At 46.4% G+C, this 19009-nt stretch overlaps 1 protein-coding gene across 3 annotated transcripts in view; it reads left to right on the top strand.

The window, feature by feature from the left end:
* The window catches only part of PHACTR3 (phosphatase and actin regulator 3), a 337426-nt gene that overhangs the window by 316947 nt on the left and 1470 nt on the right, over positions 1-19009 (top strand). For all 3 annotated transcript variants that reach the window (XM_060230708.1, XM_060230710.1, XM_060230709.1), the window contains 4 exons: positions 2905-2960; positions 10908-10969; positions 15785-15925; positions 18615-18691. In XM_060230708.1, the coding sequence (XP_060086691.1) occupies positions 2905-2960; positions 10908-10969; positions 15785-15925; positions 18615-18691 (336 nt within the window). The remainder of the gene's footprint in view (positions 1-2904; positions 2961-10907; positions 10970-15784; positions 15926-18614; positions 18692-19009) is intronic.

Genomic DNA, 19009 nt, shown 5'->3' with positions numbered 1-19009 from the left:
AAGAACTGCAAGTGGAAGAGAGGCTGCAGAGGTGGCCTTAGCTGCCTTCCCCTGGGCCTGAAGTCCCTGGGCCCCTTTTCCTCAAAAGCCATTTCTGTGTATGCTTAGGGAGTCAACATGGTGCTCTGCAGTGGGCAGAAGGAACTATTCCTTCTGCAATTCAGGATTATTGGAAGCCAAGTGACACTCTTTGACTATCAGCAATACCCAGGGCTTTTTTTGTAGCAGGAACTCCTTTGCATATTAGGCCACACACCCCTGATGTAGCCGATCCTCCAAGAACTTACAGTAGGCCCTGTAATAAGAGCCCTGTAAACTCTTGGAGGATTGGCTTCATCGGGTGGCGTGGCCTAATATGCAAAGGAGCTCCTGCTACAAAAAAAAAGCCCTGGTAATACCATTATCATCACCAACTCCCCTCCCCCTCCTGCCCTGTCAAGAGTTTTGAAGCCAGGAGACATCTAGAGGTGGTTTCGCCATTGACTCCCCCTGTGTAGCAACTCTGAACTTCCTTGGGATCCCATCAAAATACTGACCGGGCTTACCCCTGTTAGTGTCTGAGCTCTGACAAGATCAGGCTACCTTTGGCTATCCAGGTTAGGGCATCATCATCTACTACTTATAGGCCAGTGTTCCCCAGCCTTTTTGGCACCAGGAACCAGTTTTGTGGAAGACAATTTTTCCACGGACCGGCAGGTGTATGCGGGGGCGGGGGGGCAATGGTTTTGGGATTATGCAATTGTGCACTTTGTGGTGGTTAAGTGTGCAGACTCTTATCTTGGAGAACTGGGTTTGATTCCCCACTCCTCCATTGCAGCTGCTGGAACGGCCTTGGGTCAGCTGTAGCTCTTGTGGGAGTTGTCCTTGAAAGGGCAGCTGCTGTAAAAGCTCTCTCAGCCCCACCTACCTCACAGGGAGTCTGTTGTGGGGGAGGAAGATAAAGGAGATTGTGAGCCACTCTGAGATTCGGAGTGGAGGGCAGGATCCAATGTCGTCATCTTATGATTATTATTACATTGTAATATATAATGAAATAATTATACAACTCACGGCCTGCTAACAGGCCATGGTCTGGTACTGGTCCATGGCCCAGGGGTTGGGGACCCCTGTTATAGGCTGTAGTCACAAACACTGAATAATGCACTTTCAGTGCACTTTCCAACTGGATTTTGCTGTGTGAACTGGGCAAAATCCAGTTGGAAAGTGCATTGAAAGTGGATTGAAATTTGTGTGATCGCATTATTGTGTGTGTGTGTGTGTGATTGCAGCCTTAGTGTTATTTACTGGTGGTGGCGGTTTCTCCTTTCTACATTATTATTATTATTATCGCCATCTACTATAGCTTTATTATTTACTACTACTACTGTAGTAATACTCCTCCACTTGCAGCTGCTGGAATGGCCTTGGGACAGCCATAGCTCTCATAGGAGTTCTCCTTGAAAGGGCAGCTGCTGTGAAAGCTCTCTCAGCCCCACCCACCTCACAGGGTGTCTGTTGTGGAGGAAGAAGATAAAAGAGATTGTAAGCCGCTCTGAGTCTCTGCTTCAGAGAGAAAGGTGGGGTATAAATCTGCAGTTCTTCTTCTTCTAATAGTACAAGATGGGATAGAAAAGAGCAAGAGTCTGGTAGTACCTTAAAGAAACAAAATTTGTGACAGGGTGTGAGCTTTCCTAAGTCACTGCTCACTTCAGATATCTGAAAAAGTGAACAGTGACTTAGGAAAGGTCCTAGCCTGCCACAAATTTTGTTAATCTTTAAGATGAAACTGGACCCTTGTTCTTTTCTACTGTGGTGGTGGTGGTAGTAGTAGTAGTAGTAGTAGTAGTAGTAGTAGTAGTAGTATCTCTTTCCTGCCTTCACGTGCCCTGGGACATCAGCCTGGGAGAAACTGTGGCTTCGTCAATCACCTTGCATTCAGCCCTTTAATAACCCATCCCTGCCTTCATATTCTCCAGCCCAGCTTCCCTTGCGAGTTTTTCTGTTGGGGGGTGGGGTGCGTGGGGAAGCAAAGCAGGCGGGTCTTTCCGCCCAGCCCGCAGCCTTCAAAACCTCCGGGCTACCTGTTGCAGGGATGCCCACGGAACACTATCCCCCGTGTAGCCCAGCCTGCAAGCTTGCGGCTGCCTCGTCTCCCCTGCCGGGTCCCTCTATCAGCGCCATCGCCGGGCTCTGCGGTTGGGAAGCCAGCCGCGACTCGCAGCCTCTCCGGAGCGCGGAGGCGCCCCATTCGCCGGCGAGGTTTTGCTTCCCCGCCCCTGCAGCCGGAGCGTCTCTGGGGAGGCGGCTGGCGAAGTGCCTCATTTCGGATGCGGGAGACTCCCTCGGGCGACCATCTGATCGCGGCGAGTCAATCGGCGAGGAGCGCGAGTTAAAAAGGGGGCGGCCGCGGAGGTGCCCGGCCGGGCTGCTCTGAGCGGAGCTCTCCACTCGCAAGCGGCGGCGGCCTCTTCAGTCGAGCGAGCGAGAGGAGCTCTCCGTGGTGCTGAAATCGAGGCGAGCCGCGTTTCTCCTTTTCGCCCCGGGCGAATCCTTGGTGAATCCGAGACAAGGAGAGGCGAAGGGGAAACCTTTGCTAGGATCTCTTGAACCGCAGCCCAGGGGCGAGAAAAAGACGGGTTAGCAACGGGTTTAGAGCGACCTCGCCCTCGTTGCTTCCCCAGTGGCATGCGTGTTAGTGGGGCAGCCTGGCCAGAAAGGGGAATCTACTAGATCAGAACTTTTCCCTCTTGGGGGAAAGAGACGCTCAGCTTCGGGGATGGGGCAGAGATCCCGTCGGGGGCTCTGGAATTGCTGACCATGCTTTGACCTCAAAGTCAACTTTTAGGACTGTTTTCCATCCCAAAGTGGACTTTGGTGAAAAAGAAGGACGATGGTACAAAACGTCATCTTGGTTTTCTTCCGCAGGAGACTGAGCCAAAGACCTGCTGTCGAGGAGCTAGAAAGAAGAAACATTTTGAAACGTGAGTTCTTATTCCCCCCTTTCTAAATTGTGATTCCTCCTTTTCCTACTCTCTCCTATGTATATTTTAGCACAACTGGGGGAAAGAATTTATCTCCTCTATTTAAGAAAAGGTAGAGGAGCAATTGACTTTCTTCCACTTGCCTTTTTAAAAATTTCTACAGAACTGCTGGTATCTTAACTGATCTAATAAATGTATTTATTCTTAAAATTGCTCTGTTCTCCTAGATTAGGCTGAAATAAGATATCTATTTCACATTAGCCCAGACCTTAGCAGAAGCAGAAACAGCTACTGTGATGCTTAAAAGGTTGTTTTTTTTTTAAATCTGCATCTAGTTAGCTTTCATTGTCATATTACACCACAACTATTTACATTTTTCTAAATTCTGGATTTTTCACAAAAAGGAAACTGAGGCTGGAAACCTGTCACTTGGCACTAATTGACCTCAAGGGATTTGGAAAGGTGCCACTCTGCCTCTGTGCCAACCTAAGCGGTTACGCCCTTCAAAGCCCGTTGACCTTAAGGGATTTAGAAGGGTGAGACTCTGTTTAGGATGCCACTGTGTGGCTTCTGATTCCAAAACTAATTTACTAGGGCTCTGTTGAGAATGTATTAGGAAAATGAAAATAATTCCCCTTCCTTTGTCTTGGTGCCTCAGTGACCTGATGTCATTCCCTTCCCCCCCAAAGAGGATTAAAATGTCCCACTAGAAATTGCAATCTTTCCTTTCGAAAAGTGCAGCAGGCAAGCAACCATGCAGAAGAGTGACTTTCCCAGCAGAGCAGATTGGTTGCACAACACCCTGACCTTTCTAATGTCAGGGCCAGCTGTGAATTAAAACCACACGGGGTGCATTAGTGTGTATCGTAACAGCATGTTCCTTAGCATCGCCACCCGATTTATCCTGGAGCAAAACCTCAGACCAATTCGAAGGCTTGCGCTCAGGCAGGATGCATTTTTTGAAAGGGATTTCAAGAATCCTGAGAAAGTCAGCTGCCTGGTTCAAGGCTTGTGGATCGAGAGAAATTGGAGGGCCCAGCGCAAGCAGAAAGAGAAGTCAGAATTGCAAAAAGAGGTTAAAGGGTTTTGATAAGGCACACCCCTCAATAGTTCTAGTTATCGTTTGTGTTCAGCTGCACTCTGGCTTGATATCTTCAGAAAGTGCGTAGCGGATAAACTGGTTTATGCATTCAGGTCCATAAGCAAAGCTACCCCTTAAGAATCAAGGCAGGTGTCATTTCCTCCTCCAGCTCCCAGAAAACAATATGATGAAATCTTGTACATGTGGCAGTCAAAGTGAGTTAGACTGCAAACGAGACTGCAAACATATGTACTTGCAAAAAATTCCCACTGAACCCATCAGGACTTATGTCTAAGTCAACTTGCATAGTTTCCAGCTGCATGTGAGCTTTCCAAACCCTGCCACCAATTTCATCACAGTTGATATGATTTAAAGCCAGATTTGAGAGATGGCATGGCATGATGGCTATGTGTGTAAGCTGGTGGGAGGCAGCTTCAAATCTTGCCTTGGCCACTGATTCATGAGGTGGCCTTAGATGAGCCATTGTCTCCCAAACTCAACTGCAATGTGGGGATAATGTACCTGAACTGCCTGATACTGAATCAGACCACTGGTCTGCCAAAGTCAGTATCGTTTGCTCTGATTGGCAGCCACTCTCCAAGATCTCAGGTAAAGTCTTTCACATCTACTGCCTTTTAACTGGAGATGCCAGAGACTGAACCTGGGACCTTCTTCATGCGAAACAAAGGTTCTTCCACAGTCCCTCCCTAATATTGCCCTACCTTGCATGGTTGTTGAAACTTCAGTGTAGTTGCTAAGTACTACCATCATTTCTAGACATGTCCATGTGAGTTTTTTGGTGTGGAAGCTCTGCAGCAGTTGTATTGAGTGTCCCCCAGATTCTTGTGCTTGGCAGCTGATCATGTGCACCTGGATTTTCTCCAGGGCTGGTTATCTGGCCAGCCACCCCAGGGATTGCTTGGGAGGCACAATGAGGGAAGAGCTGAATTTCTGCAGGGACTTGGTTTGTTTCCAGCCATCAGGGATAAGGAGATGGTGCAAGAGGTGGTGGTGCAAGAGGTGATGGGTGGACTTTGCTTGGGGGTGGCCCCATCTTTTGATCCAGCCCTAGTTTACATTGCCCTTTCTTCCTGCCACTGAGATGTGAATCATTTGGGGGTGAAGAACGGAGAAGAGATGGGGCTAAATTCACTCAACAAATAGCTGTCAGGCACCAGCAGAGTGACCCATGCTATCTCTTGATTAGAAAAGAGCACGACTCCAGTTGCAGCTTAAAGAGTTAGTGGCTAGATGAGCTTTTGTGAGTCACTCCTTCAGATAGTCCACTCTCTGAAATATAGAGACAGATGGATTCACATTCTAGCTATATCTGAGGAAGTGAGCAGCGATTCACAAAAGCTCTTGTGCAGCCACACCTTTTGTTAGTCTTTAAGGTGCAACTGGACTCTTGCTCTTTAATACTGCTACAGATAGACTAACAAGGTGACTCTTCTTGATCTACTGTGATGAGAAGATGTGCACAGCGTAGCAACAATCACTCTGTGTGTGCAACTCTTGGTTTTCTCTCCACACATGAGCAGATGGAACTGCCTGGTACTGAATCAGACTATTGAGCCATCAAAGTCAGGATTGTCTACTTAGATGGGCAGCAGCTCTCCAGGGCCATAGGCTGAGGTCTTTCATGTCACCTGTCACCTGATCCTTTGGAGATGTTGGGGATTGAACATGGGACCTTCTGCATTCCAGGCAGATGCTCTACCACTGAGCCACAATCCCTCTACAAGTAGTGCTTTGGCACACAGCGTGCATTTTAAAGCATTCTGCATGCTGATTGCCTTTACTGTTCTTCCTACTTTTGCTGTAATAAGCAAAGTGCAGGTCTGGGCTGGCAGTAGAGGGTGTGGCTTAAATCAGAAGGGAAACAAGCAGAGTGAAAAGAAGGAGGAGGCATGGTTCAGTGGTAGAGCATCTGCTCGGCATGCAGAAGGTCCCAGATTCAATCCCTGGCATCTCCAGCATAAAGAATGAGATAGGAGGTGATGTGAAAGACCTCAGCCTGAGACCCTGGAGAGCAACTGCCCGTCTGAATAGACAATACTGACTTTGATGGACCGAGGGTCTGATTCAGTAGAAGGCAGCTTCGTGTGTCCATTCCAGTTAAATGTGGTAGAACATCATTTGCAGATGGAGCATCTCCATCCCATTTAGGATTCATCTGCATTTACTCTGAAGGGAAATCTACTTGCTGAAACCAAATGTCCTTTCCTTTTCATGAAGCCCAGATTCCCATGACTTTACAACAAGGGGGCGGGCGGGGTGGGGGTGGGACCAGCGATCCCTTTCACACATGTCTTGCTGGCTCATAAAGATTGATTAAAGTTCTTAAAGAGTCAATTTCTCAAATGGTCTCTGGGACGAGAAAGACTTTTGCCGGAGCCTTTGCTAGACAGGACTGGATCTGGTACATCGGAGCTTGATCTGCAGCCGCTCCTTGCATTTGCAGCCCCTCCGCTGGCTCGGTCCCAAACGAGTGCCGATGGAGAGCCTCCCATTGATTTCAGAGACAGCAGCTTGGAAGCTCTTCCTGGTGCAAATAAAACAGCTAAAATTGGAACTCCTGCAAGCCTGCAGGATTGGCTCGTGGTGAGGTTTCGAGGCTAAGAATACAAACCAATGGGAATCAGCGCCGTCCTCAAGGTTGTTTCCCGTATCAGCTCCTCTCTGTGCTTTTCTTGCAAAGGGCCATAGAAGCACAGGTCTGCAGCAGTCACTAGGTTACTACAACATTCCCTAATCTCTCTCACCCCTGCCCCCACTCTCCAGCATTGCTTTAAACTCTTTCATGTCCCCCTTGTTCAGATTGATTGCAGGCATTGCGGTAACCAGGGAGACAGGTGTGTAGACAGGATCAGTTTTGGACCAGCATTCTTTCAATTACAGGCATTGCTTCTTGAAAACACGTATGTGTTGTGTGCTAGCTACAAAAAGTCTTGCAGTGCTTGTGCAAATCGTCCCTGGGAGGCGGGGGCTGGAACTCAAGGGAACAATTGCACAAATGCAAAAACCAAAGAACCCTGATGAGAACCCGACAACAGGTTCATGCTGTGTAACAATAAAATGAGTAAGCTGTGTAAGCTTCAAATTTTTGTGCTTCAAAGAGAGCCAGTTTGGTGTAGTGGTTAAGTGTGCGGACTCTTATCTGGGAGAACTGGGTTTGGTTCCACACTCTCCCACTTGCACCTGCTGGAATGGCCTTGGGTCAGCCATGCTATCGCAGGAGTTGTCCTTGAAAGGGCAGCTGCTGTGAGAACCTTCTCAGCCCCACCCACCTCACCGAGTGTCTGTTGTGGGGGAAGAAGATAAAGGAGATTATAAGCCACTCTGAGACTCTGATTCAGAGAGAAGGGCGGGGTATAAATCTACAGTCTTCTTCAAATGCTGGTTGAGGGTTTTGCTGGGGTCTTTGTCTCACTCTGTGGAATCCGCCTGAACTCTCAATGAAAAAGTCCAACTCTAATAAACAAACAAATGAATAAATAAATAAATGAGCAGATAGTTTGATTCCCCCCCCCACACACACACACAGCTTTAGGACTCAAATGTCAGGGGAAGGGCTTTTTTGTAGCAGGAACTCCTTTGCGTATTAGGCCACACACACCCCGATGTAGCCAATCCTCCAAGAGCTTACAGGGCTCTTAGTACAGGGTCTATTGTAAGCTCCTGGAGGATTGGCTACATCAGGGGTGTGTGGCCTAATATGCAAAGGAGCTCCTGCTCAAAAAAAGCCCTGCACAGAGGGAACTTCCCCCTCCCTTTGTGCTGTCCTATGGCATAAAAACACCTTAAATCTCTTCCATCAGAATGCAGTTGTTTCAGACTTAATCTGTCAGTTGTTTCAGTACTGGAGCTAATTTAGAAACCTTACCGAGAGAGAAGGAGTCTAAATTATTCTCTTGGGTCTGGTGCTGTAGAGTTGGCGGAGGTGTTTCATTAAGACTGATGGGTCCAAAGCCAGACCTGTGAATAATTAAATGATCCTGCTATTACAGAGCTCTTGTTTTCCCCATTAAGAATGTAACATTGAGATATTACAAATCAAGGTTGTAGTAAAAGGCCGACTGGCACTCCTCCATCAGCAAAGACTAAATGAAAGAGCCACCCCATGTTTCAAATCCTTAATGGATGCAAGAACTCAAGCCATTACTCCAGATTAGTCCATTCAGGTCAGGGCTTTTTTGTAGCAGGAACTCCTTTGCATATTAGGCCACACACCCCTGACGTAGCCAATCCTCCAAGAGCTTACAGGGCTCTTAGTACTACATATGCAAAGGAGTTCCTGCTACAAAAAAAGCCCTGATTCAGGTGAAGGGTGGATTCATATATCAGTGTAGGGTAGGGTTGCCAGCTCTATGTTGGGAGATACCTGGAGATTTTGGGGGTGGAATCTGGGGATGGTAGGGTTTGGGGAATGAGGGACCTCAGCAGGGTATAATGCCACAGTGTCCACCCTACAATGCAGCCATTTTGTCCAGTGGAATGGATCTTGGTGGCCTGGAGATCAATAGTAATTGTGGGATATCTCAAGGTGCCACCTGGAGACTGGCAACCCTAGGAGGTAGCCATTTCACCATGGCTGGAGTTGTAAGGGTTGCATCAAGTGGGAAATTCACACATCAGCACTGCATAATGGCCAATTAGCTGGAGCTGCAATAGATCCCACTACAGTGGAGAAGCAGTGATGTTCATCTGAATTGATATAATCTTTGCGCTGCTTTGATAATGTAATTTGAGATAAAGTTAGACTTATTTTTTAACCCTTTGTCACTGGGAACCCTAATGACGGAATGCCATAAGCATGTGCGGAGAGCATTCTTGCAGACTTACAGCTAAGAAATCTCACGTGTCTGGGATTTTCAGGAGTTAATGTCAGAATTGCCCTGCTGGATCAGAGCAGAGGTCCATCTAGCCCAGCATCCTGCCTCACACAGAGGCCAACCAGTTCCCCTGGAAGGCCCATAATGGGGCATAGAGACCGAGGCTTTCGTAAAAACATCAGAAGAGCTCTGCTGGATCAGACCAGTGGTCCATCCAGTCCTGCATCCCATCTCACACAGTGGCCAACCAGTTACTAGGAAGGGACAACAACAGGGCATGGAGGCTGAAGCCCTCATAAGAACATATGAAGAGTCCTGCTGGATCAGACCAGTGGTCCATCTAGCCCAGCATCCTGTCTCACAAACTGGACAGCCAGTAACTCTGGAGGGCCAACAACAGGGCATAAAGGTTGAAGCTTTCCCCTGATATTACCTCCTGGCTCTAGAATTCAGAGGCTTAATGCCTCTGAATGTGGAGCTTGACTTCATGGCAAAGCAGAAGTTCCATCTGTTCTCTTTCTGTGTCTGTCTCAAGCAGATTCCTACTCATTTCAGGAACAAAGTAGGTCACATTATGTGGGTTTTGCTGATCTTTCCTAGGCAGCAGAAATATCAGGCCAAATAGGGTATTATTTCTATTTGGAAAGCGAATGCTGTCGATTCCCCAAAGTTAGCATTTTTACAAATTTTTTTTTTCTTATTGGGAGTGTGTTTTGTCCTATCCGTCGGCTCATCCTAGACCACCTTAAACAGAAATCTGCCCATTCCCGCTGACGTTTTTTGCGGTCCAAATAGAATTACAATCGAATGAGATATGGTGTGTATTCACCATGCTGTCTGGCGCACTGATTGTCAAGGCTGTGAAGATTTCAGGCTCTCCCCGGTTACAACGCGCTGCTTGCTGCTACTATCCTTCTATAAATAGCTCCATGTGGCTGTCTTCCGAAAGCGTTCCATAGATAGCAGCAAGAGAGAATCTGATTCTAAAAATACTCCCCGCTTTCCCTCCCCCCCCCCCATTCAAGCAGCACGTTTAAAACTAATTAGCTTGCCGATGCATGCAGAAATCATACATTTAATGTATGGCAGAAAATGCACCCCCCCCCCCTTGGTTGGATGAAATTATCATTTTGCAAAGCAAGGTTGCCTTGGTATTATTCCCCCCTCCCCTTAAAGATGGTTAACAATTTTTTTCCGGTTGGTTTCCAGCCCTTTCTAGGTCATGGGTGCATGTCTTATTTTAGTAACAGGCAGCCCTTGAAATAGAAAAAAAAAATCCATTAACTCGCATCCCAAGGCTAAGGATATATTTCACACAATGTTACAGCACTCCGTCTATTTTTAGCTCAATCATGTCAGAGTTATCACAGCTTGAATACTAATAGTTACGGCACACAAAGCGAACGGGCTTAGGTGAGGCTAGAGCATCGCTTTGTGGAGGAAGCAGAGAGAGAGCGGGAGAGGGAGAGAGTAGGAAACCCTCAAAAAGATCTCGAGGATCTATATTAAGATTGGCACAGCAAGAATAGTAGAAGGCAGAGGAATGCGTGGGAGTGGATGCTGGCTATTGTTATAAATTAATCAACAAAATTACGGGATCCTGGCAGAGGAAGGGTATGAGGAACGTGCGTTCCCTGAAGCAGCTGCTATACAATGTTCCAGCTTGTAAGGGCAGCACGGATGACTCAGACAGAGATGTGGCATCACAAAGCGATCATTTAGACTTCTAAAAGTCTATCGATTTTCCCTCTGGAAAAAAAAAAGGGAAGGGAAGGAAAGAAACGCCCCTCATTTTCCTAATAGAGGAACAGGATTGGCTGCTTTGTGTTAGCCGAAGCCCGCTTTAATTGGGGCATTGGCGTGAAGGCTTGACATTGGCTTCAGCTTGCCAGTGGCGTGCGATGCTCTTGGCATAACACCAGGCAAGGTGGGCTGGAGAGCCGAGCTGGTAGAGCAAGAGGCAGAGGGAGACAGAGCCTGCCGAGCTGGTCTTCATGAGGAAAGTCATCTCTCTCTTCATCTTTTCTGCAGAAAGAAATGACCAAACAGAACAGGAGGAAAGGAGAGAGATAAAGCAGAGGCTGACCAGAAAGGTAAGAAGCGATCCCAAGTTTTCCCCTGTTGCGATGACGTGTTTCACATGTGCCTCATAAGCAAGGTGCTATAGAAATCATAGAAGAGAATCCCTGATGAGCATGATTTGGACAGGTGGCTTACATCTGTACTGTCCCCCTGTGCCAGTCAAAAGACTGAAGCCTGGAAAACAGTGATAGGTCACCTGTGTGTGATTCCTCACCACCTGAATTAACTTCTGAGGAAAGTATCTGAGATCATGGGTTACGTCCAGCAAATTCCCACACTCTGCTTTCAGTGAGATTTAATTGCATCTAAGTTTCTCTTTCCGGGACTATGCCCCTGTATTTTGTCTATAGTCTTGACACGCATTCCAGTTTCAGACACTCACAAGTTGAGCAAACTCCAGAGAAACCATACCTGTCCCCAACTTGAGTTGGTCTTTTGGTTGGGAGATCCCTCTAAGCTGAATTAGTATGAGCTAGCTCACAGGGATTTTTTTAGTGTCCCGCTCACAGATTTTGTCTTAGCTCAGGGAAAATGGCCCCGGAGCAAACTGATTTATGAGGTAGTTCACAACTTTAATGCCTGTAGCTCACGAATTAGAATTTTTGTTCACAAGACTCCACAGATTAGAGGGAGGATTGGTTGGGACGCCCGCTGAACATTTCACCAGCCCAAGATTGCACAGACTGCGATCTGTTGAACCTGATTTCCATGTAGTCCTCTTCCATACAAATGGAAAGTCTGTGGCAGTAGTGAGATACATTGATGGAAATCTGCACTCAGCTAACTGGCACAATCGTTTTACCTTTGGGCCACTATTTTTGCTAAAGCACAGCTATAAAAAGCAGTCCCTCATTCTCCACTTGTGAGAAGTATGAAGTTAGCTGTCCATCGGTTCAGGGGCAGCTGTATTCCTCTAGAACAGGGATGACCAAACTGTGGCTCAGGAGCCAAATGTGGCTCTTTCACACATATTCTGTGGCTCTCAAAGCTCCCACCATCCTGTCAGCCAGCTTGGAGAAGGCATTCCTCTCTTTAAATCACTTCTTCAAGTCAAGTCAGCTGATGGCTTTTAAAGTTAAACTTGCTTTTTTCTACCTCTCCCTCCCTCCTCCTTCCCCCATCTATTCGCTTTCCTCCCTCCATCCCTCCTTGTCTTGGGGCTCTGAAACATCTGACGTTCATGTCTTGTGGCTCTCAAACATCTGATGTGCATTCTATGTGGCTCTTACATTAAGCAAGTTTGGCTACCCCTGCTCTATGAATACATCTTCTGGGCATGGAGCAGGGGTCACTGGGGTGTGTGAGAGTTATTTGTGAATTTCCTGCATTGTGTTGGACTAGATGACCCTGGAGGTACCTTCTAACTTTATGATTCTGTGATATTCTTCAGTGCTAATGATTTTTCCATCAGATGTGAGCCCTGATGCTATACTTGTTGCTCTTGTCTGCTGAGCTCCCCCTGCTGAGAGTCTGTCTCTCTGCATACCCCAGACGACTGTGGCTTTGGTGCTAATTCATGAAGTTTTGCATCCTTCCACAAGCAACCGTGGAGCTGGCAAACTGTTGCAGAGTTCAGGAGAAGAATCTGCAGAGCTCATAGATTACAAACAACTCCAGTTCTCTGCCGGAGGCAGGGTCTGGACTGGCAATCTGATACTTAACAAGCCCTTTCATCTCAGTTCCTTAGAGTTATTGCTAAGATCAATTCTCAGAAAGGGTTTCATACATTCCCTAAAGGAAAGTACAAGTCCTTTATGGAAATATTTTATATAGCTCAGCAGTAAAGGTAGACTGCATTTTGCAGCTTATAAGCATATCCTAGCCTTTAACCGGATGAGCTTAGCTCTGAATGCATCTCAAAGCCTCATTCACAATGGAGATGGAGACCAGAAATGGATGTCATTCCTGGTTCATAGGAGAACCTGTGAAGAAGGCTTCGTGGGATAAGAAGCCTCCAAGTGCCTGTAGCAGCTAGGAGCCCAGCAGCTACTACCGATCTCTCCTCCTTTTTCTCTGCTGCTCTGAGTTCAGGAAGAATCCAGGTCATGACAGAAAGAACATCAGAGAGCAGGTGCACATCAACTGCACTGAGAGAAGGGGCTCTTCAGAGATGACAGTTCTGGGAACTCCTAATTTATAGAAGAAGAAGAAGAAGACTGCAGATTTATATCCTGCCCTTTTCTGAACTGGAGACTCAGAGCGGCTTACAACCTCCTATATCTTCTCCCCCCCACAACAGACACCCTGTGAGGTGGGTGGGGCTGAGAGGGCTCTCACAGCAGCTGCCCTTTCGAGGACAACCTCTGCCAGAGCTATGGCTGACCCAAGGCCATTCCAGCAGCTGCAAGTGGAGGAGTGGGGAATCAACCCGGTTCTCCCAGATAAGAGTCCGCACACTTAACCACTACACCAAATTGGCTCTCTTATACAGAAACTTGGAGGCTTCTTAGCACATTGACGTGCAAGTCAGTGAACAAGGACTCAGAATACAGTTGCATGTGTTGTCAGCATGCCAGACAAATGTACTCCATGTAAAACCATGCCAATGTGTCTACTCTTGCCCAATCCACCACTATTCTGGTACCCAAAGTAGTAACTAGTTCATAGAATCATAGAGTTGGAAGGGACCTCCAGGGTCCTCTAGTCCAACCCCCTGCACAATGCAGGAAACTCACAAGTACCTCCCCCAACATTGATAGGATCCGCATTGCTGTCAGATGGCCATCTAGCCGCCTTGGGCTAGTTGTGTTGGGCTGGGAGGTATTTATTGAAATCTCTTGAACACCACTGCATAGAGAGTGTCCACACAGCTGCAGATGTGTATTCTAGTGCACATCTAGCTTAGAATTACTTTGTAATGCAACAAGCGTTCTCCAAAGAGAAGCTGGCATATGTGTAAGGATCTCTTTTGCTGCATCAAAGACTAAAGATGTAGCCCAAAGCTCCTTGGGGCGCTGATTGCTCTAGCCATATGTTTATGACACTGAGAACTGGATCCTTCTCTGAGCTTTTTCTCACTATACAGATCCGTAATGGTAAAGTGGCCCTAAACATTATGTTGATGGCTGCTCCATATGTTGGCATTTTTATTTGTGAAGTTTACTGTGGATCAAACATCTAATGTATGTTCCAAGCATGCTTTCAACTATCCCTGTGATGCAAGAATACATAGCAGGTTCAGCACAAGTTGCACGACTCTGAAAGCAGAAGTGTTTCCTAAGATGCACCCATTGTCAAAAACTATACAAATCTAGGCCATATTCAAATGTCTAGATTTGGTTTTGTCCAGGTTTTTTCCTTTTTGTAGCAGGAACTCCTTTGCATATTAGGCTGCACACCCCTGATGTAGCCAATCCTCCTGGAGCTTACAGTAGGCCCTGTAATAAGAGCCCTGCAAACTCTTGGAGGATTGGCTACATCAGGGGTGTATGCCTTAATATGCAAAGAAGTTCCTGCTACAAAAAAAGCCCTGGTTTTGTTCATGATGAGAATGACCTTAGTTTATTCTACAGCTTGCAGACTCCCTCCCTCTTTTTTCTCTTGGATGTAGAGGCAAGATCAAAAACTTAGTCAAAGACGTTTTCAATCTTGCCACAGTAGGTTGTGATGGAGGTAGCCAAATACAGACATCATAACAAACTGTGGTCAGCTGGAAGACTTCCTAATGTCCAATTGTTATGATTGTCTCACCACAGTTCATTATGATAAATCAGGAAGTCTTCAGTCTCACCTTCACATGTAGAAAAGAGCAAGAGTCCAGTAGCCCCTTAAGATTAACAAAAAAAATTGTTGCAGGATGTGAGCGTCTGTGAGTCACTGCTCACTTCTTCAGATATAGCTAGCATGTGAAGAAGACCATAAAGTAATACCCTGCCCTTCTCTCTGAATCAGAGTCTCAGAGCGGCTTACAATCTCCTTTATCTTCTTCAACCACAACAGCCACCCTGTGAGGTGGGTGGGGCTGAGAGAGCTCTCCCAGAAGCTGCCCTTTCAAGGACAGCTCTGTGAGAACCATGCCTGACCCAAGGCCATTCCAGTGGAATGGAGAAGCGGGGAATCCAGGGCTTTTTTTGAGCAGGAACGCACAGCAATGCAGTTCCAGCTGGCTTGCTGTCAGGGGGTGTGGCCTAACATGCAAATTATGCAAAACAATGGTGATATCAGGGTGTGTGGCCTAGTATGCAAATGAGTTCCTGCTGGGCTTTTTTGTAGAAAAAAGGGGGAATCAGACCCGGTTCTCCCGGATAAGAATCCGCACACTTAACCACTACAGCAAACTGGCTCTCATCTTATTTATTTATTCTCCGTATTTATATCCCACCCTCCCCACCGAAGCAGGCTCAGGGCGGCTAACAACACTGTGAGCCCATCTGTCCTTATATCTTAGAGTGTGGAGCGATTTCAGATGCCAAATGACAATAGGAGTAAGGACAGATGGACTCACATTCTGGCAGTTTCTGAAGAAGTGAGCTCATCTCCTCTCACAAATCTCGCTGGTCTTGAAGGTGCTCCTGCACACTTATGCTTTTCTACTCAATGAACACAGCGACCCATCTTGATCTGTCTCCACATGTGGACAGGGGATGGGAGGATCACATGGCCCCTTAATACAACCCTAGAGCAGGCAACTGTGTAACTTTAAGTCCCATGCAAGTGTTGTTGAAGCCCTGGCTTCTGCCCTGGATGCTTAATATGGTTTCATTAAAGTTTTGAACTAACTGAATATAGGCATAACAGACAAAGACAAAATGCAGGTGTTCTCATGATGTCCATAACCCTTTGTTGTCTCTTTAGTATTTATATGGACTTTTCTTTTCTTTTGAAAGCTTAATCAAAGGCCCACAGTTGATGAACTAAGAGACAGAAAAATCCTAATACGATTCAGTGATTATGTGGAAGTGGCAAAAGCACAGGATTATGACAGAAGAGCAGACAAGCCATGGACACGGCTTTCGGCAGCAGACAAGGTATACCTTCATTTCATTGGCATAAGCGAAGCCATGTTGGATGAGGCCAATGGCTCATCCAGGCTAAGATTCTGTTACACAGTGGCCAAAACAGGAGGTTCACCAGTGGGGCCAGAATTCCAGAAGCCCTCCCACTGTTTCCCCCCCAAGCACCAAGAATACAGAGCATCACTGCCCCAGACAGAGAGTTCCACCTATACCTTGTGGCTAATAGTCAGTAATGAACCTCTGCTTCAGATGGTTCTCCAATCCCCTCTTGAATCTGGCTGTGCTCGCAGCTGCCACCACTACCTGTGGCAGTGAATTCCCTCTTTTAATCACTCTTTGGGTGAAGAAGTACTTTCTTTTACCTGTTCTAAACCTACTGCTCCTCAATTTCCTTGAGTGCCCACAAGTTTTTGTACTGTGAGAAAGGGGAGAAAAAGTATTTCTTTCTCTACCTTCTCTATCCCATCCATAATTTTGCAATGTAGTTTCCCCAGTTCATCTTCCTTAGCATCTTTTCGGTGCTATTTAAAGACAGGACTAGACAGGTGCGCTCTGGCTGCCCCAGCTCATTGGAGAATCATGCACACGCATCATCACCATCCCATTTGTGCATGCAATTTCCTATGCAGGAAGGAGGAAACACACAATAGCCTGCTTCCACTCGCTTATGGCCCCTGTCTGAATTGGGGCATAACCATCTGCCAGGAAGCTTTAGCTCTTAAAAAAGGTACAAGGGACCAGTTTTATGCCAGTTTATAAGTCTTCAGAATTGGGCACGACAGCTATTGTTCCAGAGCAGGCAATCCAAAGTGCCAAGGGCAGAATTCCGCTTCACTGGTGTAGCAACAATCCAAGGGCAAAACTTTGGTCAAGTTTACCCACTGCTTTTCTTCCGAGCTGGAAAAAATAAGAACTGGAATACACTCCCTCCTGGTACAACCAGATGTTCCTCTCTGCAGCTTTTTAGGGAGATATGCGAGGTTTTTGCAATCCCGTAATCTTTTTCTGGAACGAGGGTATTTGATTAAATTGCTTCTGTGGTTTATTGCTTTGTTTTGCAGTTTTAATTGACGGTAGTTCTTTTATATTTCATGTTATGCCTTAATGCTTTTGCAAGAGGGGGAAACGGCATTCAGTTTCAGAGCAATCATACCCACAACGAAACAAAAGGTTTTCTGTAGCAAACCAGATTATGCATATGCTGGAGAATGAATTCCTCTAGAGGACGTTTGCGTGCACACAGCTCGAGGGGAGGGAGGCGGGACATTAATGTGGCTTTCTTTCCATTCTGCAGCCTGCCACAATTAATGCTGCTTTCTGCCCCGTGAAACTGCTTCACCCCGCATGCAGATGGCACGAATTCTTATTTCTGTTTTGCATTTTTAATAAGGCCACCTAATAGGTAGCCAAGGGAACTGGGGCTGTATTGCATCTGCTTCAAGCAGAAGGCAAGAATAATTGTCCTGATCTGGAAAATTATAAATGAGGTTAAGTGTTTGGGGGTGTATTCAAAATGGAAAGCTGGGGGTATTTCACTGGACTCCTGCAGAACATCTCTGGGAAATACGTTTATGGGCTAATCCATATTTATCCACGCTGGTAACAAAGATACGATCCTGTTAGGCAGCTTGGGAAGGGTCCATTTTATTTTCCAGGAAGAATCTGAAATCACATTCCAGGCTGTTCGTCTGGATACATCTTGAAATCAGTAACCTCTGAATCAAGAGGACTGAGAAGAATCTCTTTCAAATCTCGGGAGAAAGTAGATGGGTATTTGTTGCACATGCCCCCATCTCTTGATTTGCAGGTGTGCTCCCAGCGAGCAAGCTGGTGGAAGTATTTGCAAGAAGGTCCCTTAATAAATTAAAGGTGGAGAGACTTGGAAACATAGCCGTGTGGTCATTTGAGTTTGAAAGCCAAACTGCACATTACAGTTTTTAAAGAGTCGCTTCTGGGTTTCCTAGATCCAACTTTTGTTGGTCTCAGACGTACAGCAGCTGCAGGGAATGGCTCCTCCCACCTCACCACAAAGGGCTCAGAATGGAAGGGGGTGGGGAGAAGGGCACCTGCCTCCCTCCCAAGCCATTTCTCCTTGTAACAACCCAGCTGGGCAGTTATTTCCCTGATTTTGCTGTTCCACATTGAGTATTCTGTGCATGTGGATTAGCAAAATTGGGGAAATAACCAGGGCTTTTTTTGTAGCATGAACTCCTTTGCATATTAGGCCACAAACCCTTGATGCAGCCAATCCTCCAATAGCTTATAGGGCTCTTATTACAGGGCTTACTGTAAACTCCAAAAGGATTGGCTACGTCAGGGAGGTGTGGTCTAATATGCAAAGGAGTTCCTGCTACAAAAAAAGCCCTGGAAATAACTATCCCCAAGCAAAGCAAAATGGCTTGGGAGGAGGCAGGAGACCTTTCCCTCCACAGTAGCATGATTAGTTCATTTGGGTTTTCCTTTTTTTAAGAGGCTGTTCCCTGAAGATGTGGCAAACACGTGTTGGGTGCAGGGAATCCAGACCCAACCCTTTTAAAAATAGTTGGGTGTAGTTTGGCCCCGAGATTTTGGGACTCCTTGGGTGCAAGAGTTGCCCCCCATGGTACTTCTGCCTGTTATGATGATACAATAAAGAGGAAATTAGCATTTTTGCGCTAATTTGAAAAGGTCGATTAACCTGGTTTTCATGTGTATTTCCTAGGCAGCAATTCGCAAAGAGCTAAACGAGTACAAAAGTAATGAAATGGAGGTGCATGCATCAAGCAAGCATTTAACAAGGTCAGTTTCCCAGAATTTCTCCTCAACCTCTACAAAAAATATCTTTGGGTCCTGAGTCTGCAGAATCACTTGCCCCTGTACAGAAGTAATGTGTGCAGGCAGAAAATATAGAATTAGAGAATTACACCTGCATCATTTGAGAACAGTGTCCCCTGGCTAGATTATAATCTTCTAGGAAGTCCTTAGCGATTGTAAATAGAGATGTGTATTCAATATAAACCAAGCCAAATAAATACAAAAAAAGAAATAAGCCTTTATTGGTATTTGGGGGGGTATTTATTCAGCCAAATACAAATTGGACGATAGTATCTACTGCAG

Source organism: Heteronotia binoei, chromosome 2 (assembly GCF_032191835.1).
Source record: "Heteronotia binoei isolate CCM8104 ecotype False Entrance Well chromosome 2, APGP_CSIRO_Hbin_v1, whole genome shotgun sequence".
In the NCBI taxonomy this organism is placed as follows: Eukaryota; Metazoa; Chordata; class Lepidosauria; order Squamata; family Gekkonidae; genus Heteronotia; species Heteronotia binoei.
The sequence above is the reverse complement of the archived record's forward strand: the minus strand, read 5'-3'. Positions and strand labels throughout refer to the sequence as shown.